Here is a 21,089-nt window from a genome sequence, read left to right on the forward strand (position 1 = left end):
AAAATTGGAAATTTTATGAAGCATATTCACTGCAACAGATGACAAAGAAAAAATGGTTGATTCCCAGGAAGACAAAACTGTCAATAACAACTCAACTGATTTATTCAGCAACACATTTATGGATAAATATATGCAAAAACCTGATGCTATATGTTCCAAGAATGATTCCTTACACTTGCACAATTATTAATTTGTCACTCTTGTTACTGTTGGTAAGTTACTCAGGTAACTAAAATGAATAACCGTTCAGTGTCATAGCTAAGAACCTGCTAGTATGTAAATTAAGGGGTGTAGACTTAATTCACAAATACTGTTCCACACTATAAATTGATAAGAATCACTTAGGCCTACACAAGTTTTTTTTCCATTAAAAACATGTGAAAACTTTGTATGATGGTTATCCCAATGGTCAGTTACATGCATCCATTTGTCAGAGGGTACTCGAGCCTTACCCTTACATGGCAGTATTTATTGTCTTCAGCAAAAGTTATATACAGGCAACCTCCCCCCCCCCCCCCCCCAAAAAAAAAAAAAAAAAAGATCTTGGTTGCTGTAAAAGACTGATCTGTAGCACAGCCCATGGTCTAGATGGTTAGGTTGAAAGGTTATAGTTTGGCTGCTAGTTGGCAAAGCCAACAAATGCAAAGGCAATAACTCTGACTGGGGTAACAAATTAACCAGCCAAAAATTTATGTTCGCACTATATTGAAATATGCAAGGGGATTCCAACATGTAATTTTTACCATGGTTTTCTCCTCAGTCTAGCAACAAAGTTTACTAAACGACTTTAAAAAGAATTGAGAAAATATTGAATCCAGAAGCAACTGTACTAGAATTCTGGTGTTACTAACTACCGAACTTTGCCATTAAACGCCTAACAACAAATGTTGCTGAAATTATGTTTGTCAACAAGGGCTTTGTTTCAAACTGTATGGTTATGAATCTTGTAATAGGCAGAAGAAATCTTTGTCATTTAAAAAAGTTTCTATGTGGGAAATCCCATAGCAGATCTACATTCGGAATGTACAGTGAGTAAATAATTTTCAGTGTAAAAGTATTAACCAGGTACCACATTCTAAGGTCCTTAGTTAGTTAGTTTGAAGGGCATTTGCTAAGAATAATGTAAAGGAGTGTAGATATGTTGTGAAATAACATGATCATCATCATGCAGGCATTTGACTCTAACTCAATAAAGAAAAATATTGCATTACAACACAGTAGGTCCACGGGAAAATAGTTGTCAGATAAAGAAACCATAGTAATCCCCTTCATTTCAAGCCTTTGTTCCAACTAATTTTGGGAAACTGACGGTACACTATCAAATGTGCAGCAGCAACTAAAAGTACTCAATAATATGACAGAATACTGGGAAGTACAAAAAAAAGGAAATACGGAAGCGTCCGATCCCACCCGTCTTTGACCCATGACGTCACAAATATGGCGGAAACAAAAACAAACACACGCACTTTCCACAAGAAGCCTAATGACACTAACGGGACAATCGCGGGAAATGGGGTGTTTTGGGTGGGGGGGCAAACTAAATATAAACAAATTTAGACGCCTTGCGTAGCTACAACGTGTAAGTGAAGACAGCCATGCATGAATACCCACCTACCTCCCCAGGGGTCGTAACCCCTGCAACCCATAGAAGATAAAGATGCTTCAGTAGCTGATTAGTGTTTTTTGTCTTTTTAAAAAAAAATCTCACGGGATAGAACGAACAGATCAGAAAAATAAATATAATAAACTAAAACAGAAATTCGAGGAAACAGATAATTAAAATAAGTAATAAGTGTTTTTAAATTAAAAAAAGTCTCACGAGATAGAACGAACAGATCAGAAAAGTAAATAAAATAAAACAGAACTGGAGACAGCCACACTCAAACCAAACTCCGCGCCGTCATGACGTCACACACGACAACACCATTACGTCACGGGTCAAAGCAGACGCGTGGGATCGGACGCTTCTGTCGACCCCAAAAAAATAATTTGAAATTTAAAAAATCAAACATTCAGAAACAAATATCCACTCTGTTATTTTCACAGTGACAGAGATGAATTTTTAACTATACACAAGGTACTCAATTCTATTATTAATATTTTAACTGACATGTGATGACGGATTCACAGTTTTTTTTTTTTCCATTTCCAGTTTCTACTCTAAATTTCTGTTACAGAATGCGAACTTAGTTCCACAGATAGTACAACGACGCGCTAAAGGCAACCGAATGACATAAAATCATAGGACCGCATAATATTGCACCATGAACTAACTATATTTATGTCGCCCTTTGCTCTAACAAACACTATTTTATGCCACTGAATTTATCCTGTAAAGCTGTCGATACAATACGCAATCAAAATACAATAAAGCTGACAATGATGAATCGTTAAAAATAATAAGACTCCACAAAAACAGACTGCAGAATGCTATCTTGTGTTCCTCAAACATTCAAAAATATTGGTAGTCGCAAACTTGTTTATGTACACTGACAAACTCACGCTTCGCATCAGTCAATAACTTCGTTAACATTACGTAATGGAACATGCTCATGCTGAAAAAAGCATGCGTACAATCAATTATACAAAGTGAAATATCAAAATACTTTTGTGTATCACTACAGCACTCTGGTAGTAATGATATCTTTTGTTGACAGTATTCCGGTGTATTTATATATTGTAATAAGCATAAATGTTCTACAAAAATACTATTTTAATGTATATAAAGAACGGGAAGTATTATCAAGATGATCACAAATTAGAACCTTTTCCTTTTCTCTGAAAAAGATCACTCAGTATGCGTCCGAGGTTTTCCACCGCAACCATTCCTCAGCCTTTACGATTAACAGTACTGATCTTTAATGTTTAATCAGCTGACTTTACAGCATGTTCGATGCACAAGTATTTACTGTTCCAAAATCGATAATAGCTTCGCTTCGGAGCGAAACAGGCCATAAGAGGTGCTGTCACATTATATACTTATTTTAGTTAAAATGTTTATTTGTAAGACTAATATAATTCCACGCTTGATTTCACTATTTCAACAGAATATCATAAAAAAACACACATCATTTGACAAACAAAAATAAATGTAGAAAGACCCACAACAACATAGTACTAATTGTCTTTGGTCGTAGTCACGTGTACTAACACGTTCTCCGCGTATGGCGAAGTCTCCAAAAGTATTGCATCATTACAAGCAGAAACTGTTTTCACGGTACCCAGCATGTCATAAACGTTTGTTTTCCACTCGTGTAATTTTTAAACACAGTGCTTACTTTGATTAGTTTATATAGGAGAAACTGCGTGAGATTTGGCGTATAAGTAACCATAGGTTTACATAATTGTTTCAGAAGATTTTAGTCTTCCCTGTACAGAGCCTGGTAACACGCTGCCTGCAACGTGACAACTTAGGAAAGTCACAATGTAATTGGTTGGAAGAACTGTAGAAGCAGTTGCCGACATACTGACGTCGAATTTGTTGTGATGTTGATTATTTACATTTGAAGAGCAAGTGCGAAGCAAAATAGCTGAAGAAAATTATTACACTTAATAGAATTTCAGAGAGTCTATATGTGCCATTTATGGTTTCAAGTTTGTTGTTCGCACTTAGTTCAGTTGTTTATTCGCCATTGAACGTTATGATCTGATGTGTCAAGGTGTTGAGAGGCAGTAGATCTGATAATTTCGTTCCAAACATAATTCAGGATGCATTCTATTGAAGAACTTGGGACAAACGTTCCCGCATTCCTAGCAAAATTATGGAAAATGGTTGAAGACCCTCAGACGAATGACCTAATAAGTTGGAGTTCGGTATGTAAATAGGATTTTGAAACATTAATTATTTTGAATAAGAGAGAAGTCTGTTATTGTGAAAAAGTTTTAAATGACGTGAAATGAGTTGTCACATACAAAGAATCACCGAAAGTGTCTGCTTTGTGTTGTAACTGTTGTTTTTCTTAGATTTCAACTTTGAAAACAGTGTATGATTTTCGTGTAATTTGTTCTGAAGTGTTCATATGAAATTGTAAGGGTTTCATTGATATGGTCTATTGAACCCACACACAAGCCTAACTCGGGTTGCAAAAGACAAGTGCAGTATTCGCGATATTAGGTGTTCGAAAGAGTAGATTATGTTTAATGTTACCTTCTTCAACAGTTCTTACTCGATAACTACCATACCGTTGCAGAATTAAGGGTATCATGACTGTTTTTATTGATGACATGTAGTCGGAAAGGAGCAATTAAGAATTGATCAGCCCCCTTTCTTTGTTGTGCAAAATAAACCATAATATTATTATTAAAGACAGTGCTGTGGACATGACAAGACTAGTATGTATGCCATATCCGTAACACTTTCTCCCAGAGATCACTTTTGTTTGTGGAATTGTTTGTCATGTTGTTGGAATCTTGTGCAAATTTAAACTGCTCTTGGTATTTTCTGTGTTTTTGTTGGATGTTATTGAAATAGTCATTAAAACTAGCATCACTTGCTGTTGATTGCCAAATGTTACTTTGAGGCAAGGCAAATAAACGAGTGCATGTCTGTATTTATATTTGTTCTCCATAAACAATGACATTATGTGTGACTCGAGTGCACATGCCATTTATTTGTTAGAGTTATCAGTTGCATATTGGTATCATTACTTCCCTTTTATATCCCATTCGTGGATGATGTGCATGTAAAATGACTGCTTGTATATTTCTGTATGATCACATAGTTTTAATTGATTGAGGTAGTAATGATGCCATAAACATGTAGCAAATCAATAATATATTCCATGCCTCCTCCACAGAATGTGATTTTGCAAAACTTTTGGAGGAGAAATTTTGTGAGTCACAATGTATTTGCTTTCACTATAAAATGATATATCTTGTGTCAGGCTGTTTTCTAAGTATCTTAGAAAGGGAATCAGTATGCTTACCCATTCAAATTTTTGATGGTAAAAGTTCTGTTCCAGGTGACTTCTTGCTTTATACCCGTGAGTGAGGTAATTGATTGGACTTCCCTTCAAGATGATGACAGTTCAATTCCTTGATTTACTATCCTAATTTAGATTTTTTTTTGGTTGGTATTAATTACTTAGACAATAGTCATGATGTTAATTGTTAATTTCCTCTTAAAAGAACACGAATAATTTCCTCTTTCAATCTCTATATAGTGGTCTCAGTTCGAAATCGAGCCCTTATCTTCCTTCAATTCCCCCACCCCCCACCCCACCCCTCCAGTAAGCTTTACAGTAGGTCCCAGTCAGTATGTTTGTCCTACACCAGCTGCTAGTCTGTACTTTTCCAGTGAATTTGAAAGGGAAGTTGGTTGAAATTGTTAGTCACTATTTTTATGGAACTACAGGTAGCAATGGATAACAAAAGTTATTGGCAAACTGTTACCCTGGAATTAATGAGTTTTCTCATTTCAACTACATTTGCACTATGCATGAGTGCAGCTGTAGGTACTTGAAAAAAATCAAGAGTTTAATTAATTCTACAGATTTACGTTCTCTAATGGGTTATAAAATCAGTTGGAGAAATTCAACTTAAGAGACAACAGTTTCAGAATATAAAAACTTCTAATTGCCAGTGTTTCTCTTTTCTCAAAAATAAGACCAAAAACAACAATTATAGAACCTCAAGTATTTAACATTGGTGCAGAAAGGAGTCAGATGTGTAGGTATGCACGTGTTAAGCAACCTGGAAGAGCCTTCTGTATGGATAATGCAGTTGAATTTAAGACGAAATTAAAAACTTTCTAATGTGCAGCTCTTACTCCGTTGAGGAGCATCTTCACAGAAACTTCGGATATTAATGTCAAACAAAGAATCTCAGATAGGCACAACAAAAAAACATATTTGAGCTTGCCGACTAAAGGCCATCTTCTAAAGTAGAAAACACACACACACACACACACACACACACATATACATGCAAGCACAATTCACATACACATACTGTCTCTGTGATGTGTATTAGAGTTGTGTGTGTGTGTCTCCTGAAGTTGCATAATTTTATCACATTTCACTCAAACTAAAATTAACATCCTTGACTTCTTCCTAAAGTCCAGATATTCCTCATTGTGGGGTGCATTAAATACAGTTCATGTAATTCAGTTTAGTTGTAATAAATGTCTGGCACATTTCCACCTCTAGCCATTGTAAGGAATTAGCAAACGATTCAGTAAAGCCTCAACAGAACGATGGCGTAATTAAGATACCATAGATACATGTCTGAAGAAACAAAACAAAAACGTTAGCAACACAAAAACCGACAAATTAACGGCACCACAACAGTAGCAGTTTTTTATAGGTACAGTCTTGCTAGTGGAAAGTGGAAAAAAAGGTAGAGGTTTTCACCAGACATGTAATAGAATAGGGGTACTACACAGTGTAGGCCTATAAGGTGGGGGGGGGGGGGGGGGGGGGAATTGCCAGAAACATTAACTGACTTCGCTGACCCACAACTGATTTGTCAACTTTCAACCTAATGTAAGTCTTGGATGCTACAGATAAGTGTCGTTGCAGCTTCCATCAAATAATTCCAAAGAAATATTCTAAACAGACATAGGGGTACTCATAAGTTTACCAAGAGAAGGCAAGATTCTAAAATTGCCCTTTTTATATAACTAATTTGAGGAGTTTGAGAAATTGTGTCCTCCTAACTTAAGCTGACCGAAAGTACACAAAACGTACTGTTCCTCAAATGTTCCACAATTATCCCGTTGGTATGCATCTGAACATAAGATTGTTTTCATATCTAAAAGGTGAGCATAATTCATTATTATGCAAAGTACATTTTTTATAACATTATTAAATCGTACAAGTTACAAACTACAGCTTGAAAATATTTGCAAATTGCATTTTTATTAATATGTCAATGAAAACACTACACGATATTAACAAAAATAACCACAAAAATTCCCCTCTTTGAAACTCCTATAAGTGGAGACACAGGAAATAATTATAAAAATCATGCTTATTCAACTTTGATGCCATTCTAATGGTTTTATATCATTATTTTATGACTTTCTTTGTTTTGTTGACTGTTGTAATACAGTATTAACAAAATTTATCTCAAAAGAAACATTTTTTGGCTTGTTTGGTTAAAATTTAACCTAGTGTAAGCATTTGATGGGATAAATGCGAGAAATCTACTGACACAACCCTTGAGTTGACTGGTAGAACCAAGACTTAACAACCTAAGACTGAATGAATATAGTCTGCGTCTCCTCAGTTTGATACATTGTTGTGCAGTTGTGTCACATGGACCGTGCAATTGGTAACATGATACCTGCATCTGCCATTACTGTAGAATGAGTCAATATGGCAACCAGTTGAGGTATGAGTCAGTATGGCAACCAGTTGAGGTAAATGCTGAAATTTACTGTGAACATCTTGACAATCAAATAAACCCAAGTTGTATACTGCTTACTAAAAGCTACAGCATTTGTTGTTCTCAGCATTGCTAAATCTGAAATGTAGCAGCACCACAGACACTCATTTCAAGGAAAGATTGAGAATCCTATAACAAATGCCCCCTCTTGCTTGCCCCCCACCCCGTCTTGCTGCCCACTCCCTTTCTTCCCAGGAAGACAACTATGAAAACAAATTAGCAGTCACATGATCTTCAATAGATGCACCAATATGCACTGGACCTGTATATCTGGTATACATGTTGATGTAAGCTATTCCCATAATAACTAAATGAAGAACACAAACAATATTACAACTGAAACACTCCAATTAAAACATCACAGACATCAATATGCAATGTAAGCTTTCAGGAATAAAGAATACACTGATGGATCACATTGTTCATAAGACCCATATTACTACAATTTCTTGGAACTTACAGATGAAAATGTTTGCATATCTTGGCATCTACAAAAGATCATACTGTGATTGAAAATTGAGAAAACTGAATTTCATGCTGTTATTAAACATTTTAATTTGAAAAGTTGAACTCAATCAAAACTGTATTGAATGAAGTTCATCCGGAATCTGCACCATCATTGAAGACATTTACTTTTATATTAATGAATTTAAACATGATCGGACAACCACAGAAGACAAAGTGCACCCCGGCTGTCCAATTGAGGTCACTACAATGGAAATCATTGGCTAAATCCATCACGTGGTAATGCAAGACTACCAAATAAAAATTCGTGAGATTGCTGCGATTAGGCACCTCAACTGAGTGAATGCATAATATCCTGCATGAAGAATTGGCCTTAAACAAGCTGTATATCAGGTGGATGCCACGATTGTTCACAGATGACCAAAAGTACATCTATCACACTATTTCAAAACAGTGTCTGGCAATGTTTAATAGCAATCCACAAGACTTTTATGCCAATTTGTGACTGTTGATGAAACGTAGATCCATCATTACACACCAAAGTAAAAACGGCAGCAAAACAATGGCCAAAGGCTTAGTGTACTGTAGAAGGCTAAGATCATTTTGCCAGCTGTTAAGGCGATGGAAAATGTTTCTTAGGATTCTAAAGGAATAATCCTCTTAGATTACTTGGGAAAAAGGCAGAACCATAACTGGTGCCTATTACACTTCATTGTTAAATTGTTTGAAACCTGTGTTGGGTATACATTGGCATGCAAAAAAGTGCTCTTTCACCAGGATGATGCACCATATCCACATCAGTGATAACAATGGTGAAGGTGCATGAATTGATCTGTGAATTGGTTACTCATACATCCTGTTCACCAGACTTGACCCCAACTGACTTCTTCCTGTTTCTTTCCTGACTTGAAACTTTGGCTTGCTGTGAAGAAATTTTCATAAAATGAGGAAGTGATGGTTGCAGTCCACGAGTATTTTGCAAAGTTTGACAGAACCTGTTTTTCTGATGGGATGGAAAGCTGGGGGATCGCTTCACCGAGTGTATATCCCTCAAAAGAATATGTGCTGAGAAGGAAGGCAAGTTCTTTATGAAACGAACATTTTTTTCTTGGGTTTTTAGCAAATTTATCAAACCACCCCAATATAACCAACTTAGCTTTTTTCCACCCCCGGGCCTCACAGCTCTTACACGAGTTCATACATGGCGCACTTAGGGCTCCGAGCTGTTGTGGCCCTTTTTTTCCTCTGGGCTATATTCCCTTCCTCCCTGTCTTCGTTCATTCCTCTCTGCCCCTTCCTTCCCTTCTCTTGATGTCCATGCTTATGTCGGCATGGCCACAGCCTCCTGGATTCCAGTATTCCTTCAGGTTTTTGTACATTTTGTCATGCTGCGAAGTTTGAAGTCCCTTCTAAATTTTCTCTCTGCATTGTGAGCTAACTGGAGAAGAACACCATTTAGTGTCTTCGGCATGTCACCTTATGGCTTCTTCCATCTTTTCCTCGGAACCAATTTTCTTTAATGATAGATAGCCAGAACAGTAGCCAGTCCGTGTAGTGGGATCGTTATCTACCCTTTTGGTTGAGCTCTCTGACAACGTGGGGATCACGTTTCTGATACATGAGCTGCTACATCCTCGTATATGCCTACGAGTGGTTGCTTGTCATTCTAGAACATCAGAACTCTCAGCAATGACTGCTGTTCCAAGTGCCCCCTACTGTGATGGATGGTTCCCAGGGGGAGAGCCCCTGATTGGAGTGGGTGATATCAGGGCAAACACTTTGCATAAGAAATGCATTAAGTTTCAAGCTGGCTGTTCCTCTTAGTGTCTTTAGTTGACAGTGGTTCTTTTAAAGTTGCTTCTTATAACTTTGTGGTCTTCAGTTCTCTGCCTAAACCTCGGAAGGAGGGCCAGGTGTGCCAGCTTTGGATCTCTTTTCTCAATAACTGGTCTGCACTTAGACTTACGTGGACACTTTTACCTCTAGTAAGCCATTATTTTTTGTGGAATCTATCGAAGACAAGTTTGGCAAACTGGACACACTGAGTAAGATGCAGTCAGATTCACTGTTGATGAAAACTTATTGCACCACCCAGTCAGTGGCCCTTCATACCTGTGACCATCCTGGCAACATCCCTGTGTCCATTACTTCTCACCAGCCTTTGAATATGGTTAAAGAAGTCATTTTTCGTAGGGACCTCATCCATTATTCTGAAGAGGAACTCCAGGCCAATCTGAAAAGGTGGGGCATCATTTTGTTTGGCATGTTCAGAAAGGCCATAAGAATAATTGCATTGACACCAGTGCTTTTATTGTGGCATTTGATGGGAATACCCTCCCAGTGAAAGTCAAGTGTATGTGTTATTGGTGTAATATGAAGTCATACAACCCGCCACCCATGATGTGTTCTTAGTGTTTGCATTTTGGGCACATGTCTTCCCACTGTACAGCAGACCCTTTATGCAGTGAATGTTTACACCCACTCCATGAGGGGAGCTCCTGTGTTCCACCGCCCATGTGTGTTAATTGTCATGACCATCACTCTTCTTGCTCGCCAGATTGTCTGATAAGAAGGAATAGGAGATACAGAAGGATATAACCCTTGATTGTTTATTATACACTGAGGCTTGTCAGATATATGACCATTTTCACCCTGTGTCTATGATATCTAACTTTGCCTCTGTTACATTCTTCCCTGCTCGTCCCTCCTCCTTACCCCAGTCCCGTCACCCCCTCTCCTGGGGCTCTCAAGACCTCTCCTCCAGGTGGGCTTACCCTCCCTACCTGGCCGGAGAATTGTCCCCCTTTTTTTTGGCGCCTGCCGGTGATTTGGGGGGGAGGGGGGGGAGAGCTTCTGTAAAGGAAAGGCAAAGGTCCCGAGTTCGAGTCTCAGTCCGGCACACAGTTTTAATCTGCCAGGAAGTTTCATATCAGCGCACACTCCGCTGCAGAGTGAAAATCTCATTCTGGAAACATCCCCGAGGCTGTGGTTAAGCCATGTCTCTGCAATATCCTTTCTTTCAGGAGTGCTAGTTCTGCAAGGTTCGCAGGAGAGCTTCTGTAAAGTTTGGAATGTAGGAGACAAGGTACTGGCAGAAGTGAAGCTGTGAGGACGGGGCGTGAGTTGTGCTTGAGTAGCTCAGCTCGTAGCACTTGCCCGTGAAAGGCAAAGGTCCCGAGTTCGAGTCTCGGTCCGGCACACAGTTTTAATCTGCCAGGAAGTTTTATATCAGATGGTTTTCCCTTTCATTCCTTTTCTCCCAATTTCATTTTCTCCTGCTACTTTGTCCTTTTCCTACTATTGAATTCTGCTCACTCATGATAATTAAATTTTTGTTTCCCATAGCCATTTGAATAATATCTTTTATCTCATCATACATTGTTTCAATCTGTTCATCACCTGTGGAACTAGGAGATATATAAATGTGTACTGATGTAGTGGGTTTGACTTTGTTTCTATTTTGATTACAATAATGGGTTCACTGTGCTGTTCATAGTAGCTTACCCATGTGTTTATTTCCTTATTCATGATAAGAGCTATTCCTGCATTACGTCTATTTGATTCTCTATTTACAAACCTTTATTCCTCTGACCAGAGGTCCCGTTCTTATTGCACCACACTTGACTAAATCTTACTGTATCTAACTTCAAGCTATCCATTTTCTTTTATAAATTCTCCCTATGCACTTAATTAAGTGATTAACATTTCATGCACTGACCCGTACGGCACCAGTTTCGTTTTTCCTAGTAATGTCCTCATGAGTAGTCCCTGCACGGAGATCCAAGTGGAGGACTATTTTACCTCTAGAATGTTATATACAAGAGGATGACCATTATCATTAATCCACACAATAGAGCTGTGTGCTCATGGGGAAAAATAATGGCTATAATTTCCCCATATTTTCAACATAGCTAAGCCATGTAACTCTTCAGGCTTTCCCGGCGATCTAATGACATCTTGGGTTGTCGGGTGTTCTGCCGGATATCAGCTTCGTACTTGCACGATATTTCGGTCACGTAGCTTGAGACCTTCATCAGGTGCGACCTGAGACTGCTCCTCGAGTGGACCTGGTCCAGTATTTATGCCTATGGCCTTCCCCCTCCACCAACGGCTGCAGGCGCTTCCTCTGTGGTCCGCGCCCATTCCCTGCGACCTGTTGGAGCGTTGCTGCCCCGTTTTCTGTCCGCTGCGGTTCTAGGTGTTCCCTCTGCGGTCCGCGCCCACTAAACCCGCTCCTTGGGCTTTCATCTACGGTCTGGAGTACCGCAGGGGGAACGCTTGGTACTCCAGACCGTAGATGAAAGCTCCAGGAGCGGGTTTAGTGGGCGCGGACCGCAGAGGGAACACCTAGAACCGCACTGGACGGAAAACGGAGCAGCAACGCTCCAACAGGTCGCAGGGAATGGGCGCGGACCACAGAGGAAGCGCCTGCAGCCGTTGGTGGAGGGGGAAGGCCATAGGCATAAATACTGGACCAGGTCCACTCGAGGAGCAGTCTCAGGTCGCACCTGATGAAGGTCTCGAGCTACGTGACCGAAATATCGTGCAAGTACGACGCTGATATCCGGCAGAACACCCGGCAACCCAAGATGTCATAGCTAAGCCATGTTGGACATTGTTGCAAGGTTGGAGAAATTGGTCATCCAGACTTGCTTACTGTTCAACTATGTTTATGATTGATACCCCAAGCCATCTCACCTTGGCAAGGTACATTGTTCATTTGGGGGGGGAGGTGGTTATCACTTGAAATACAACTACAAAAAAAAAATAAAAATACTTTTTCGGTTTCGATACAAAATTAGCATTGGTAACACATGTAAATGGTTGCACACTTCTCACCAGTTTGCTACAGCAAACTCTGCTGTACAATTCTTTACCACTGCATCCATTCTTCTGCTGGGAAGATTCAGTGTTTTCCTTCCAGCCACACACTGCCATTACAGATGAAATGGTTCAGTGTCTTAAATTCATGTCAGTTGGATGGCTACTTGCTGCCGACTGCACTAGTTCGCTGCTGCTCCTCCTACCTATTCTCTTGCCACTGCTGAACTCACTAGGCCATTGTCATCTTCAGTTTCCTGTTCTGGTATCTCTCTTATCACTCAATCCATTTTTCCCTGTTCTTGAATGATTACCTGCTAACCAGTTCGTATTGTAAAACTGCCTGATTGGTTGTCTTTGAATTATTATTAACAATCTTCTAGAATTGGTGTAGGTGTTCATCTTCCCTGCTAAACTATAAAGTCCATCCTTGGGGCACACCCTGACAGTTTCCTAACTTAGGTACTCCTAAATGAATTTTTTTTGCTGAGAAAATTCAGCTGACAAGGTAAGGATGGTATTGTGTTAGTATTTTCAGGACTCTTGTTAAGTGTTAAACTAAGGTGGCTGGAGCATCCGCAAGCCCTCGAGCACAGGTTTCCTGTGAGCTTGTGGGGACATTTTAACAACAGGAGCCACCTGATGAAAATACTTATGCAACCTCGTTTCTACTTATACCGATCATTCCCTTCCAAATTCTAGAGGCACTTGCTGCTCCAACTTCGTATTCCTTGCTGCCCTTACTGGGCCCCTTACAATCATTTCCAGCTATAGGGATAGAGTGGTAGTAGATGACGTCACTTGTAACCTAGATGCCTCATCTCCATATGCTTTAAATATGTTCAAAATATTGTAGGGATTCAAATGCAAATAAACTTTGAGCTGTTTTTAGTTTGTCCTGTTATATTACTTGTGGCTTCATTTAATTTAATTCATCTTCCTAAGTTTTCTGTCATCATTATTATTAGTGTGGCCTATAACTAAAATCAAGTTTGCTGTTGTATACAGACTGTGTATCATTACAGTGTTGTTTGCAAAAATCGCAGCACCTGGAAATAATGAAACCAGGAGAATTTACTCCAAAATTGACTTGTGACACAAGTATACTTCATTTCATTTTCAGCACTACACAAGGATTTTCACTGATAAAATTGGTTGTGGATGAAGACCCCAAGTGAATGGACTAACAAAAGTTTCTACACGGCATCAAAACATGGAGTTGATTGGAAAATACGGAACTCCTCTGGGGGCAGGACTGGCATATTTCTCATATGTTCATGCAGCTACACATTGGGTGTTTGTGGAACTAGGAAGTTGTGATATTCCCTGTCCACAGAATACGACCTTTTGTACAGTGTGTTTAATTTGGGTCTAAGGATAATTCTCTGAGAGACCATTGAGTGCAGTGGTGCAGAAATGACATTGCGTTTTCCTTGATTGAAACCTATCATGTCGGATTTGTGAAGCAAGCCATTATGCTGACTGTGGAGCCATTTGCCTCTTCAAATGTAACTTGTGTGATAAATTTCAAGATTTTAAAATGCCACTCACGATGAAAGGTCATTTGTAATTTCCAGAATGGACACAAAATAGACAACATTCTTTAAAGATGTAGTTGGCACCAGTACCATAATATAACTCTTAGTGTGCTTTAGCACCAACATAAGGTATTACTGACCAGTTGAGGACAGTGGTGCTGTAGAAGTGTACCAGTTGCACCATTGGTCATCTGTGAGGTCGCGTTGTGCATTGTTGTTGTATGTAACCATCCATTAACCACTGATCTCCCCCAGCCCCCCACCCACATCTGCCTACCAGACCACCATACTTCTGATTTATATCTTTTACATTACAATCACATGGTGTTTTTGGACTAGGTAGACTGCTCCAGCAATCTCATTATGTTTAAAATTTGTTTGCTGTTTTTAATGCACTCTTTTGTAGTGATTAACTGTGATGAGATTGGAGACGCATTCCTAATAGAGATGAAATTTATACAGTGACATCTTGTTTACATCTAAGCTTGTTCAACTCGGAAGTTTCTGATGCTTGATGACATGTACAATGATTCTATTACAGTCGTCTGGAGATAACACACCTGTACTGTAAATTTTTTACATGATATTCTTCCAAGCGTTACAGTTTGCACAGCCAACAGGGAATTACAGTCATTGTTATGAGTTTGAAGATAAGCTATTTTCATATTACGAAGTGTTTGAATCATAAGTGTTTCTTGTAGATCAATGTTCTGTACATATAGCAGAATTTGAAGTATATAATGCAAAATATCTTGCAGGCAACAGTATTACACCTGCACTTTTTCTTGTAGTTGGAGAAAAATTATACCAGCTGGTATTCTTGGTCATTATAGTACACAGTTTGTCAGAAACAGTTCAGCTAAATAGGATGTACAGTAAACAAGAAAAGCAGATAACAATTGTAAAGAAAAAGTGTTCTAATTTCCACATTGTCTTGGATAACTGAGCTTGATGAAAGACTGGAATCTTAATAGTTGTTCAGTGCATAAATCCTTAGTTTGTCTTCAGTTTCCTTTACAGCATCCAATTGTTAGCATATAAATATTTCTTTTAATTCTACGTATGTGTATCTTAGACAGATTGCTAAATATCCTGTAAAATTTATTTAAAATCTTTAAAAAATGTTATTGTACTGTTTTAAACTATACTCTGATCTTTCATTTCATTATTATTGTGCTGAGTCTGTGAATTTTGTTTCAGACTGGCACAAGTTTCTTTATACGCGACCAGGCTCGATTTGCTCGAGAACTGTTACCTTTGTACTATAAACATAACAATATGGCTAGCTTTGTTCGGCAGTTGAACATGTGTAAGTATTTACCCTTTAAATTTTGTATGGATCTTCAAAAACTCGTTTACACAAAGCCCATAAAATGTAATTAAATTGATTAACTTCTTATAAGCGGGGTTCACAATCGTACAATTTTGTAAATGACATCATGGTCACCTTTGACTGTAATTGTGTATTTGTGCAACACATTGCTGTAAATTCGACTGTGTGACCATTTCAAGTAGTATACTACAAAAGGGAATATGCAAAAACACAGTGTATAAATAAACTGGTACTCACATCATGCCGTGCATATAACAGTTGTGTAATAAAATAAAATGCAAACAATAAGATTTACAGTGTGCCATAACACATTTCAGGTCTAAAAAAAAAAGGAAACGTGTAACATAGGTACCCGACAGGGGTTTGTCCAAATAAACATTTACAGTCGAAAGCGATCATGATGTCATTTACAAAACATATTTAAATTCTTTTTTATTTCAACAGTGTAGTTTGCAAATGTTGAGATAAAATGTGGTTTCATAGAAAAATATTTTAACTGTTGTAAAGTTAGCTGACTAACACACTTCCTTTTTTGCTACATACGCTAAGCACCAGCAGGTGCTCCTCTTTCAATGAAACTATCGTGCAGCAGTGTTTTGTAGTGATAACCTGTGCCCATTTTGTTCTTGCAACGGAGGGGACATCAGATGTCTAGGAGCCCTCAGTAATTCTCTCAGGGGTTACTGCTGTGGCATAAGAGCCAGAGTGACTTTCCTCGTCGAATAATTTTTGAAATAACTAAACAAAGGCTCTGTTTCTTGGCCTGTTTTATGGGACATTTCCCTTAGGTCATCATTGGCAAAGCTAAAAAGATGAGAGACGCAAGAGATTGCATCGCACACTTGGATTTCATACTATTGGTACTAGTAGTTGATTTAAGACACAGTCTAAAATACAACTGCAAACACATTCTACAATCACTGCAAGAATAGTATTCAGAGAATAAACTTGAAATGCCTGCACACAAACCAATCTGCTGAATGCTCAAATAGAAGCTTCCACAAAGCAAAAATCTTACAGTAAAAATAAATTAAGAACAGCCAAAATGACAAGAGGCCACTAGACATCTAGATTTGCTGTTAGACAAGAGACAAAATTTCTGCTCCCACATACAACATGTCTGCCACATAAGGACTTTACATAATGAACAAATTAGTTTTTATAGGACATGCAAGGTTTAAAATTCCTGTTACAAAGTATCCAAATATATCAACCATTCAGTCAGCTATTTCAGTCTACATATCTAGTGTTTCGGCTCACACGTTGCTGCTGGTGAAACCAGCACAAGCCCAGTTATGTAGGAATGAAGCAGCATTATTCTTAGTATCGCATGTGCATACAGAACTATTCTGGGAGCTTTCGTAGGACACAGCAGTAACAGAACCCATTTGGGAATGATTCATTATATGACTGGTTGCAGGCCATGTCTGAGCTATCTGAAAATAAACTGAAGATTCAGCAGTTAATGTGGCTGAGGCTGTGAAAGAACGTTGGATCTTCCTAATATCTTGTGATTTGGGAGTAGTGACAGATAATGATGGGAATTTCTTCCAGAATGAAACAGCCTGTATAAAAAGCAATATCTATAAGAAGGTTATGGCACAAACTGAACAATGTAACAAATAAGGTTTCCTTACGGCTGTTAGAAATCATGCCAGGAAGGAAAGAGAGGTGCAGTAACCACAGCAAACACTTGGCCAGCCACTGTGATGACCACACTAGTGACAGATGTGATAAGGTAGAGAATTTTAACACATCTGTGCATGGCTGTCTGTCTCGTGGATTCTCCTTTCCGTTTGCCATTTAAGAACATAGTCTACAGAGTTGGATGCAGATGTAGGAGGACAACTTACCTTGTTTAACAACATGTGGAGATGATAGTGGGCATTTACTAATAACAGTATTCCTAGATTTTTTCTTTCATTTACTTAATAATTTCATTTTATATAATTTTTCTTAGATTTATTAATTGTACAGGTAACCTGCTTATTGCTTATTTGAAATGTGTACTGCACAGTGGCTGTTATTCATTGTTCTGTGGGGTTGAGCACTTTCAAAAGGGTGTTGTTTTCTTTTTAGTAACGACAAGAGTAGAGCACACGTTAACTTTCTTCTCCAAAGAATAATGCTGGTTACAGGAATTTATAAGACTCTCTCTCTACTTGTGGAATAATTTAGTACTCGAACAATACTTTTAGTTCAGTCTCAATATATTTCAGCTTCCATCAATAACATATTCTCCATTTCTCACATTAATATTAGAATGTTTACAAGTCAACAGATTTGTCTCGCGTTAGACTCAATAAAATACATCTGCAATAAAATTGGTTTAACAACCACATAATTTATGAACCCATCTTGCCTCTAGTGAGTCCAATACATGAAGTACTTGAAAGTCTATATTCAATTGTTCATTTTTCATTAACAATAATCACAGTCATTAAAACAGCAAAGAATACTACATAATTACTTCTTGTTCTTTCATCACGGCTTCTGTGGCGCTAGTGGCAAACACTTGTTGGCGTCGTTCGACCGCCGCGCTTACAGTCTTCTCATAATTTACTTCCAACCGGCACACAGAAACAGATGGTGCAGTCGATAAGTTTCCACTCTCCCACTTATATTTAAAATATTGTGTGTTTGAGACGGTAGAAGGACGAGTGGTTCTAGAATTTACGTGGAAGTTCTCTAAGCGCTACATATCCTTCACCTCAGCTCGAACACGCAATTTTATACATAATCATCATGTACATAAATATCCCACCTAATACTAAAAACAAAGATGATGTGACTTACCAAATGAAAGCGCTGGCACGTCTATAGACACACAAACAAACACAAACATACACACAAAATTCTAGCTTTCGCAACCAACGGTTGCTTCGTCAGGAAAGAGGGAAGGAGAGGGAAAGACGAAAGGATGTGGGCTTGTGTCTGTATACGTGTGGATGGATATGTGTGTGTGTGCGAGTGTATACCCGTCCTTTTTTCCCCCTAAGGTAAGTCTTTCCGCTCCCGGGATTGGAATTACTCCTTACCCTCTCCCTTAAAACCCACATCCTTTCGTCTTTCCCCCCCCTCCCTGATGATGATGGTGTCCTCTTAGGTAAAATATTCCGGAGGTAAAATAGTCCCCCATTCGGATCTCCGGGTGGGGACAAGAGGACTTCATTATCAGGAGAAAGAAAACTGACATTTTACAGATCGGAGCGTGGAATGTCAGATCCCTTAATCGGGTAGGTAGGTTAGAAAATTTAGAAATGGAAATGGCTAGGTTAAAGTTAGATATAGTGGGAATTAGTGGGAATTAGTGAAGTTCGGTGGCAGGAGGAACAAGACTTTTGGTCAGTTGAATACAGGGTTATAAATGCAAAATCAAATAGGGGTAATGCAGGAGTAGGTTTAATAATGAATAAAAAAATAGGAATGTGGGTAAGCTACTACAAACAGCATAGTGAATGCATTATTGTGGCCAAGATAGACACGAAGCCCACGCCTACTACAGTAGTACAAGTCTATATGCCAACTAGCTCTGCAGATGATGAAGAAATTGATGAAATGGATGATGAGATAAAAGAAAGTATTCAGATAGTGAAGGGAGACAAAAATTTAATAGTCATGGGTGACTGGAATTCGGTAGTAGGAAAAGGGAGAGAAGGAAACATAGAAGGTGAATATGGATTGGGGCTAAGAAATGAAAGAGATAGCTGTCTGGTAGAATTTTGCGCAGAGCATAACTTAATCATAGCTAACATTTGGTTCAAGAATCATGAAAGAAGGTTGTATACATGGAAGAACCCTGGACATACTAAAAGCTATCAAATAGATTATATAATGGTAAGACAGAGATTTAGGAACCAGGTTTTAAATTGTAAGACATTTCCAGGGGCAGACGTGGACTGTGACCACAATCTATTGGTTGTGAACTGTAGATTACAACTGAAGAAATTGCAAAAAGATGTGAATTTAAGGAGATGGGACCTGGATAAACTGAAAGAACCAGAGGTGGTACAGAGTTTCAGGTAGAGCATAAGGGAACAATTGACAGGAATGGGGGAAAGAAATACAGTAGAAGAAGAATGGGTAGCTCTGAGGGATGAAATAGTGAAGACAGCAGAGGATCAAATAGGTAAAAAGACAAGGGCTTGTAGAAACTCTTGGGTAACAGAAGAATTATTGAATTTAATTGATAAAAGGAGAAAATCTAAAAATGCCGTAAATAAAGCAGGCAAAAAGGAATACAAACGTCTCAAAAATGAGATTGACAGGAAGTGCAAAATGGCTAAGCAGGGATGGCTAGAGGACAAATGTGAGGATGCAGAGGCTTATCTCACTAGGGGGTAAGATAGATACTGCCTACAGGAAAATTAAAGAGACCTTTGGAGAAAGGAGAACCACTTGCATGAATATCAATAGCTTTGATGGAAACCCAGTTCTAAGCAAAGAAGGGAAAGCAGAAAGGTGGAAGGAGTATATAGAGGGTCTATACAAGGGCGATGTACTTGAGGACAATATTATGGAAATGGAAGAGGACGTAGATGAAGATGAAATGGGAGATATGATGATGCGTGAAGAGTTTGACAGAGCACTGAAAGACCTGAGTCGAAACAAGGCCCCAGGAGTAGACAACATTCCATTAGAACTACTGACAGCCTTGGGAGAGCCAGTCCTGACAAAACTCTACCATCTGGTGAGCAAGATGTATGAGACAGGCGAAATACCCTCAGACTTCAAGAAGAATATAATAATTCCAATCCCAAAGAAAGCAGGTGTTGACAGATGTGAAAATTACTGAACTATCAGTTTAATAAGTCACAGCTGCAAAATACTAACGCGAATCTTTTCAGACGAATTGAAAAACTGATAGAAAGTGACCTCGGGGAAGATCAGTTTGGATTCCGTAGAAATGTTGGAACACGTGAGGTAATACTGACCCTACGACCTATCTTAGAAGCTAGATTAAGGAAAGGCAAACCTATGTTTCTAGCATTTGTAGACTTTGAGAAAGCTTTTGACAATGTTGACTGGAATACTCTCTTTCAAATTCTGAAGGTGGCAGGGGTAAAATACAGGGAGCGAAAGGCTATTTACAATTTGTAGAGAAAGCAGATGGCAGTTATGAGTCGAGGGGTATGAAAGGGAAGCAGTGGTTGGGAAGGGAGTGAGACAGTGTTGTAGCCTCTCCCCGATGTTATCCGATCTGTATATTGAGCAAGCAATAAAGGAAACAAAAGAAAAGTTTGGAGTAGGTATTAAAATCCATGGAGAAGAAATAAAAACTTTGAGGTTTGCCGATGACATTGTAATTCTGTCAGAGACAGCAAAAGACTTGGAAGAACAGTTGAACAGAATGGACAGTGTCTTGAAAGGAGGGTATAAGATGAACATTAACAAAAGCAAAATGAGGATAATGGAATGTAGTCAAATAAAGTCTGGTGATGCTGAGGGAATTAGATTAGGAAATGAGACACTTAAAGTAGTAAAGGAGTTTTGCTATTTGGGGAGCAAAGTAACTGATGATGGTCGAATTAGAGAGGATATAAAAT

General features: G+C 38.7%; 2 protein-coding genes across 6 annotated transcripts in view; one reads left to right on the forward strand and one right to left on the reverse strand.

The window, feature by feature from the left end:
• Positions 1 to 3,083, reverse strand: part of LOC126174841 (protein pigeon) — a 483,403-nt gene extending 480,320 nt beyond the window's left edge. Inside the window, exon 1 of one of the 2 annotated variants that reach the window (XM_049921225.1) lies at positions 2,766 to 3,083. In XM_049921225.1, the coding sequence (XP_049777182.1) occupies positions 2,766 to 2,826 (61 nt within the window). In that variant the 5' untranslated portion in view covers positions 2,827 to 3,083. The remainder of the gene's footprint in view (positions 1 to 2,765) is intronic. The other variant, XM_049921224.1, reaches the window with a different exon arrangement.
• A 76-nt stretch (positions 3,084 to 3,159) lies between these two features.
• The window catches only part of LOC126174842 (heat shock factor protein), a 145,185-nt gene continuing 127,255 nt past the window's right edge, over positions 3,160 to 21,089 (forward strand). Inside the window, exons 1-3 of one of the 4 annotated variants that reach the window (XM_049921226.1) lie at positions 3,160 to 3,237; positions 3,354 to 3,813; positions 15,411 to 15,519. In XM_049921226.1, coding sequence (XP_049777183.1) covers positions 3,709 to 3,813; positions 15,411 to 15,519 — 214 coding nt within the window. In that variant the 5' untranslated portion in view covers positions 3,160 to 3,237; positions 3,354 to 3,708. Of the gene's footprint in view, positions 3,238 to 3,353; positions 3,814 to 15,410; positions 15,520 to 21,089 lie in introns of those variants that run through there. The other 3 variants (XM_049921229.1, XM_049921228.1, XM_049921227.1) reach the window with 3 other exon arrangements.

The sequence above is a fragment of the Schistocerca cancellata genome, chromosome 3, assembly GCF_023864275.1.
Source record: "Schistocerca cancellata isolate TAMUIC-IGC-003103 chromosome 3, iqSchCanc2.1, whole genome shotgun sequence".
NCBI lineage: Eukaryota > Metazoa > Arthropoda > Insecta > Orthoptera > Acrididae > Schistocerca > Schistocerca cancellata.